General features: G+C 40.3%; 1 protein-coding gene across 1 annotated transcript in view; it reads right to left on the reverse strand.

The window, feature by feature from the left end:
* Positions 1 to 1492: 1492 nt before the first annotated feature.
* Positions 1493 to 8867, reverse strand: part of LOC103359952 (desumoylating isopeptidase 2) — an 11458-nt gene continuing 4083 nt past the window's right edge. The window contains exons 2-5 of the mRNA XM_008285538.1: positions 6906 to 6978; positions 4148 to 4241; positions 3916 to 4057; positions 1493 to 2654 (exon numbers count right to left, since the gene is read on the reverse strand). Coding sequence (XP_008283760.1) covers positions 2412 to 2654; positions 3916 to 4057; positions 4148 to 4241; positions 6906 to 6978 — 552 coding nt within the window. The 3' untranslated portion in view covers positions 1493 to 2411. The remainder of the gene's footprint in view (positions 2655 to 3915; positions 4058 to 4147; positions 4242 to 6905; positions 6979 to 8867) is intronic.

Raw genomic sequence — 8867 nt, forward strand, 5'->3', positions numbered from 1 at the left:
ACCAGATTTAGACTCCATGTGTCACGCCTCACTTCCATACAGTTTTGTTTGGTGTCAGTAATTCCTGATGATATATACGGAACAGAGCCTCCATTTCTTTCTGGCACAGTGTGGTCTCTGCGAAATCCTCTGTTAAAGTTGGAATTTTTACAACGACTCGATACAAATTCCAGACTGAACAAACTGCGAAAGAAGTAATTTCTTTGAGCAAATTAGAAATCACAGAGGTTCCCGTAAGAATGAATGGAGTTCTGGTTGACTGGCATGAATGTGGTGATGTGGACGCCTCATTTCCACCATCTGGACTACGCCCCTTAATATCTGACACCAAAGAAATGCATTTCCTTCTGGCTCACAGTGCGGTCGCTCTGAAATCTGCTGTAAAAGTTAACATTTTTCACAGAACTTGAATTCCAGACTCGAAAAACAGGTTCGGTTCACACAGGAATAACTGGAGTTCTGGTTACTGTTGACTTGTCTACGAACACAGAACCATGTGGAAACAAGGCAAACACCTTCCACAAATTCCATGTAATATATAGATTTCGCACCTTGGTGTTTAATGTGAGGAAACGCATTTCTTTTTCAGTTGGAGAAAGGCTAAGTTTATCAGTTTTTTACCATCCATTTAATGGAAAATGGACATGAAAAAGGGCCAATGATGCATAGAAAGATTAGAAACAAGGTTAGAAATAAGGGAGAAGCTTTACCTGCCAGGCCTGAAGCCAATTTTCCATTAGATTTTGTTACAAGATGTCTGAAATACTGTCTGCACTGTCAAGACTCTTTCAACATACTTGAGGTAAACTCCAGACATGAAAAAAGAAAGATGAAGTTTCGAGAACACGTCGGAGATCATTCAGGTTCTAAAAGAAATGAATGGAGTTCTGGTTGATTGTACATGAAGCAGTGTGAATACGTGGTGAAAGTCCCCCATGTCTGCCATTCTCCTCTCCTTGTGCTCTCTGATGCAACCATCCAAATCCCCTTAACTACAGTAAACAACAACAACAACCTCCGAGCAGCACCCTAAATGCTTGAATTGACAGGTTTAGAAGAAATAAGGCGAGCCTGCTTGGTTTGCTTCCACCGAAACAACTCCCCCATCGCTATACTGCAGGGGTACCATCGCTGCATCCCGGGCTTGGCACCACCCAATACGATTGAGATTTGAGCGTTTCTTTTCCCCCTTTAGCAGGATGCTAATGAGGAGCAGTCAGACCATTCTCCACCAGTGCTGTGATGATAGATCTGGCTACATCGCCCATGGTTCCTCATAAAATGCAATTTTGCACCTTGGTATTGGTGCATATTAAACAAATAAGATGTCATGTGTTAAACTGTGAGATCTTGAAGGTGCTGGTAGGTGTCAGAGTCAGGCTAAGCTAGGCTAACTGGCTGTAGCTTCATATTCATCCCATCTAACTCTCGTCAAGAAAAGTGCATTCCTCCCCAAAAAAAATCTTTACTGTAACTTAAAGGAAAACACTGAATTCTGCTCTTCGTTCTCATGGCAGCTCGTGTTTAGACGTCCTGGAAGTTATCGCACCATTATAATATAAAGATCACTTGGATATAAAAGCGTAGACAAAAGAGTGTACTGGGTCACAAAGTCAGTGTTTTGTCAGAGTAGCAGCTTGACTTTCTTTGTGTCTCTGAGATGTTCACCGGGCTGCCCGAGGCTCGAGAATCAGTTTAATCTGAACAGTGTTTGCCCTTGATTGTTAACAACCGTCTATGAACTGGTTACGCCGGTTTGCTGTTTTAAAACGAGCCCCAATTAAAAGAAAAGGAAAAGGAAGATGAAATACTTGATGATCAGAGTTGTCTCAGTTTGGACGGATGTTTTGTCAAATTCTTTCAACATGCAACCATTAGGGAACAATCGTTAACCTGCCAACCCTCTAAAATGGCCCAAAAACAAAAGAGTTCCACACAAAGAAAGCAGAGCCAACGATATCAACTGAAGGCCACATAGAGGTTATTGAACGAGAACTTGTTGAAATTGAGCAGATTAGCAGTTTTTCCTGGTAATGTCACTATCAGGTGTCTACTTAGTAATTCTACAAAAGCAGCTCTGAAGGCAGGGCAGGGAACAAGGCTGACAAAGGTTTAAAAGTTTGTGGAAAAAGACTAATAATAACGTACTACAAACTTCAGATCTACAAGTGGTTGCTGTCAAAGTCCGCCGAGCCGCCCTCCGGGGCTCAGGTCAGAGTTTGCCTCCGTCGTCTTGCTGTCGGAGAGGAAAAGCCGAGTTCTGAAGTCTCTGGCGGCAGCTCTCCTCTTCGTTTTCCTGCCTCTTTCCTCAGAGGACAAACAGTATGAGGTCAGGCGGTTGTTCGAGCCTACTGACGCCACGAGCGGCGGTGGCAGGAAGGCCCAGAGGTCAGTGCATGTGTCGGGGCGGTTCACACCCGGGTGTGGCGGCAGCTGTGGGAGGAGCCGGCGGCGGCGGCGGCCCCAGACGGCGACGAAGGGTCCTCGTCGCTCGACTCGTTCTGCTCCTCCTTGTGGAGGCCGAGGCTGATGTGGCTCTGCAGGGCGGCCGGCGTTAGCCACTCCTTGGGCAGGCAGCTCTGCAGGAAGGGGATGCAGGAGCTGAAGTAGGCCAGTCGGTTGACCCAGCGAGGGATTTCCCGCCCGCACAGCAACTGAAACAAAGGCAGAATAAATAACGATGTGAGCTGCATCATTTATTAATGTTACTGTACTGCCAGAAATGCAAAACACGTTTAACCTCTGAACCCTCAGCAGTTGCACAGTTTTCCTCACTGTGGGCTCATTTTTCATTCCAATATAAAGTCCTGCACCTCCAAGGAAACAACACAACCATGACTAGAAGAAGAGGAAACTCACACAAGTGTCCTGTTGAGGACTTCACAGTTTGAATGCAACAAATCACAATAAAAAAAGAAATCAAGGTAGAATTTCTTTCATTATTTATTTTACAACAACTGAAAACACCTGAAATCAACATGTGCAGGTCCACTGAAAACATGCGATTTACAATTAAAGATATTTTCCTACTTTAACCCGTCTCAGTACTTGTCTCCTATAGTTTTGCATTTTACAGCACATAATGTATGAACAGGTGACAAATAAAATGTCATGAATCTTAAATCTATCTATTTTTAAAAAATATCTACGTTAAAAAAATAAAAAAAATAAAAAAATCCCACAATTCATTCTGTCTTTACAATTTGTGGCCCCAACAAAGAATCTAATTTTGGCAATTCTTCAAGAAAAACCTGCCTATCAAAGCCTGCTGGTAAGTTTTGGGGTTCAGAGGGTTAATAAACATTATCGAAATCTGCTTTAAACATGGCGACTAAGTAAAATTCCCATTTCTTTGTTTGTGTAGCTTAAAATCTCTGATTATAAGCAAAGTTTTTACACAGTTAACATTTCATGTAAATAAACATATTAATGTATGACAGTATTATGTTATATGATAGTATTACATATTAAATTGGACGTTTTGCATCCATATTTGGAGTTATTTGAACTGTAAAAACAGTTTGACTCAGTTGTTTAATGTCTATGTTAGTAGCCAGCTGTAGTTCCTCTCCAGTAAGATTCATCCTGAATGTCTGTCATAAACATAATGGAAATCAATCAATAGCTGTTGAGATATTTCCGCCTGGACCAAAGTGGTGGACTGACGCTGCAGTTCTGATAAAATTTGTTGTCTAAAAGAAGGAGCTGAAATAACCCTGATGATTTTTCCTGACTATAGAAAGCTCCGTCCTTTGTTCACGGGCAGAATCAGACTCCTCATGGCGACCTGCTGACCTTCATGTATAAACTCGTCCCTTTAAACACACTCCTGTGTACAAACTTTCATGTAACAGGATCGTTTTGTGTTGCGTATTTATAGCCGCGGCTCGGCCCTGGAGGAACGGCGAGACTGACCTCGGACAGCGAGGAGGAGAAGTGGTTGCAGTTTTTGTGCATTAGATGGTAGGCGTTCCCTTTGAACTCTTTACCGAGCTCCTCCATGATTTTATCTATGTCCTCCTCTGTGAAGTCTGTGGTGCCCAAAACAATGGCCTCCCTGTGGAAAAAAGCACACAAGAGTTACATCAGCAACACTCATCTCCACCGGTTAACAGCATCGTGGGCACAAAACGGGGTCACGGCTCACTTGAATTTGAACGTCTCTCCCAGCTCGGCGGCGTTTCCGGGGTTGATTTCAAAGATGCCACTGAAAGGGTACGGGTGACCGCCGTATGCAAATTCTGCAGAGGACAAAAGATGCAGGTTAGCTGTTTGGATCGGAGGCACGAAACAGCTGTAATTACACAGAAGCCGGCGATTAATCACTGACACGCTGCGCTTAAATCATTAGTCTGATTGCAGGCCTCCGTGCCCGGCGTTTACAGCAGCGTAATGGAAAACAGCGATGAACGCCAGGGGAGCAGCGCAGACTTAAATAGTTCACTATTAAACTTCAGATTTATTCCGACTGGAGCCGCACTGAGCTGCTTGTGCAGTCTGAGAAAGCAACAGATGCACACGGAGGAGAAACAAGCACTCAGAGACGAAGCAAGTGATGCAATCAATAACATGATAAAGCAGTAGTCTGTGCTTCACATTTAAATGTACCAAAAGTTTGTTGTGAAGAAGTACATTTACACAACTGAGGTGCTTCAAATACTACGTTTTTTTAAATGCATCTTACGAAATAATCTGCTTTTCACTCCGCTTTACTTAGAAATTACATTTAAAATACAAAACAAATAAATGAACTTAAAAAATATGACTCATTGTTGTGGATTAAACTATTCAACAACACATAAATAAATGACCTAAACTATCCATCCATCCATTATCTATACACCGCTTAATCCTCATTAGAGTCGTGGGGGGCTGGAGTCTATTCCAGCTGACTCAGGGTGAAGGCAGGGGACACCCTGGACAGGTCACCAGTCTATCACAGGGCTACACTTAGAGACAGACAACCAAGCACACTCACATTCACACCTACAGACAATTTAGAATCACCAATTAACCTCAACATGTTTTTGGACCTTGTGGGAGGAAGAACCCGGAGAGAACCCACGCTGCACGGGGAGAACATGCAAACTCCACGCAGAAAGATTCCAGGTGTCCTAACCGGGACATGAACCCGGGATCTTCTAGCTGTGAGTGCTACTAACTGCGCCACCTTGCAGCCCCTAAACTAACTAACACAGAACATTACTAACACATTTAATCGAGTATAACACTCAAAGAGGCCGTTTTCATGTGCAAAGTGTGCAAAAAGTCTCTTTTTTTCATAGTTTAAACCCATTTTTATTTTTATTTTCAATTCAGGGTTTCTACTTCAACTCAGTGGCGGACAGTAACGACGTATATTTAAGTACTGCTGCATTTTATTTACTTTAAACCTGACTTCACCACATCTCAGAAAGAAATATTGTACTTTATTTTACCAGACTACATTTATCTGACAACTTTAGTTACTTGTGACTTTTTAGATTGAAATTTGATGTCTGATGTAATATTCTAGATTCAGATAAAACTACGTTGATCCCTGAGAGAGAATTCACGAGCCGCAGATACACGACATAAAACAGCTACAGCTTCAACATTAAAGTGAAACATAACTAATTATAATCTAATGACATATTATTCTGAAATATGGCATTCCACATGAGGAGAACGTTCACTTTTTGTACTATAAGTGTATTTTCTATGCCAATACTTTTGCACTTTCACTTGAAAACTGATTTGAAAGCATGACTGAGTACTTCTACACTCTGGTGTTACTGCTTTTACTTGAGTGCAAGACCTGAGTTCTTCTCCCGCCTCTGCTTTTCATGAAATATTGTTATATTGTGCTGCTGCATTGTTGTTTTTACTCGATTAAAGGATCTACTTACTTTCTTTTATAATGACGAAAACATACCTTATATTACTTGAGTAAAAGCAGTAATACTGTAAAAATACTCTGCGACAGGTACACAAGTCTGCAAAATATACTGAAAGTAGTGATGAAAACAGGCTCTATGCAGCAGAACGGCTGCGTTGTTATAGATCATGTTATTGGATGATTATTATTGAATATATGAGAATCTAATGTTGTACCTGATCATCACAAAGAGCTGATTTTACTCGTTTTGTGAGTTTATTTTACAACATTGTAGAAAATGTCATCCAAGTAAAAACCTCATCTATCAGCAAACTGTAGCTGGAGAGTAAAATATGAGACTGATAATTAAAATGTAGTGGAGAAAAGTTTAAACTCCAAAACAGATCACTCCTGTAGTGCCATGAATCTTAAAATCATATTAAAACCCAGAAACTCCTTCATAAAGCATCCTTAAGATCACTCTTTTATTCATATAACACCAAACTTTGCAAAGTTTCTGTCCAAAAGATGGATTCAAGTGCTTTTAATGCCGTGTTCTGCAGCCTAAGCTTTCAAAACTAGAAGATTTCTGGTTTCTCACCTGTCAGCGCCGCTACATTAACTCAATATGACTAAAGTCTGGGCTCATTATGCAAAAATATGCTGCAAACTCAGGATATTATGCTGAAGTTCCCACAAAGGGAGTGATTTCTCGCCCTGGTAAGGACGCTACTTTCACTATCATCGTATTTCCTGTGTGCATGGAGCCAATATTTCCAGTTTGAAGGGCATAATGGATTCCCGGTGATCTAGTTTCACGCTGGTTTCTGCCTCTATTTTCAAACCGCACACACGGTGACTCATTGGTGACTCAACCCGGAGAAATGGGGTCACGTTATTAGGAGCACAACTCCATATTCCGTTTTTAAAGCCACGCTTCGTCTGTGGAAGCAGCCGACGATCAGACGAGCAGGTCCGACTCTGACCCGACGCCACAGAAACCCCGATGAGGTTTCAGAGACCCAAAGGAAGCTTCCTCCCGTCTCACCTCGGCCGTAGATCTCGATGCCTGAGTGGAAGACTCCAATGCCCAGATTGGAAGTGTATTCGTTGATCCAGTACTGCAGAGAAATGAGGAGACACAGAAAGAAGAAGCATGAATGACGCCGTCATCGTAAATAAAGCAGATCAGACGGCCTGATAACTGTCTGGTAACTGTGTGATATTAAACCTGTGTGCTGTCAAACTGTTTGAGCCACTGCTTTAAATATTGCTGCTGTTTGTCAGCATTTGCACTTTTTATACTCTGTTTTTATATCGTACTTTATCAAGTTATGTTTACCTTAATTGTGTTTTTATGCCTTCAAATGTCATTATATTGCTGTGTGACTTCAATAAAATGACAATTAGGCTACTGCTACGACCAACACTAGATTGCTCAAGAACAATTTCATTTTCCTCTTACAAGAATAGTCACTCATTATTTGCATTTTAGAAATAAACGTATTCTTGATGCCGCTATATTCGGTCTGCAGAGCCAGTAGATGGTTAGCAGACATTATAATAAAAATTTAAATAAAAAAAATAAATAAATAAATAAATAAAAAATGCTGCAATATTCTAGTAGCTAGTGGGCAAAAAAAAACAAACAAACCAAACAAACTGTAAAATAATATAAAATACAACCATCTGATAAAAACATTTAATTTTTTCATAGTTAAAATAGATTTTTTTTAAAACTTCACACTACATATGGTCATGTGTGTTTTGTGGCTTTTTAATGCTAAAATAAGGCCTTTTTTTCTAATTATTCTTATTATTTCATGTTATTTTGTGTCTTTTGTTACATAAATACAAATATTTCAACCATAGTTTGATGTAGAAAAAAATGAGTGAATAAAAATCCACCAAAATGTGTTAAAAATGGGGAATTCAGTTTTATTACACTTCAGTGCTTTAAAATATTAACTCAACTGAGTACATTGTCTAGTTAATACTATTATTTGCTGTTTTTTGTTTTGTTTTTTACACAACATTTCCACTATAAAGTGACACAGAAAAGTCACAAAAATGTACTAAATTTCATAAAATGTCACCAAGATCAAGTGTTTGGTGATCAAAATGATTTAATGAAAAATATTCACATTATAAAAAACAATGACATCGCCTAAAATATCATCAGAAATATACATATATACTTAATGAGATGGATGTAAAGCTTTTACATTCACAGATATGATGGATGATTGAAGGCAAATTGTCTAAACGTACATTAAAGTTATAAAAATAACTTATTGCCCTTGAAAACTTAGATAAACTCAGTGTTGCACTTGAAAAACTATAAAGATATGTAGTATAAATATAGGACAACTGCTGCCAATATGTGTAAAAATGTGACAAAACCGTCTTTCTAATGAATGTCATGTGCTTTTTAACTGTTTATTTTGAGCTTTAACTGTGTGATTTTGCAGATCTTTGCCTGAATACATGAACATTTTAATCTCACTGAGGATTTTCTGGTTAGATAAAGGTTAAGTGCATTTATATAAAAAACACTAAAAACTGCTATTAACCTGCATTTCCCTGCTAACACTCTGTTATTTGATGCTTTCATCTGCAAAATTCTGATTCATACTTGGAACACCGGGGGCTTCCCAGCATGCACGCTGCAGAAACACCTCGACAGATTTACAATCAATCACGCCGTCTGGACAAAAGGGAGGAAAATTTACCCATCAGCCCCGGTTGGTGCTGTGAGCCAACCTGCCGCCGCTCGCTGCAGACAGCTGGGCGATAACTCGTGCACGGTCCACGGCTCCCCCCACCGACACCCCCTCCGAGAAAACATGCTAAGAGCTACCTGCGCTGGCCCAGCTGTCCCCTATTAATAATGAAACAGGTTTCCGGGCTCCAGTAATACAATAAAAGCATTTGCACCACATTAGTTTGTGTCAATAGAGTCTTCTCGTGTTTCTGCAGCGACCTGGGACAGATGGAGGAGCTTTGAACC

This window comes from Stegastes partitus, unplaced genomic scaffold, assembly GCF_000690725.1.
Source record: "Stegastes partitus isolate 25-593 unplaced genomic scaffold, Stegastes_partitus-1.0.2 Scaffold407, whole genome shotgun sequence".
In the NCBI taxonomy this organism is placed as follows: domain Eukaryota; kingdom Metazoa; phylum Chordata; class Actinopteri; family Pomacentridae; genus Stegastes; species Stegastes partitus.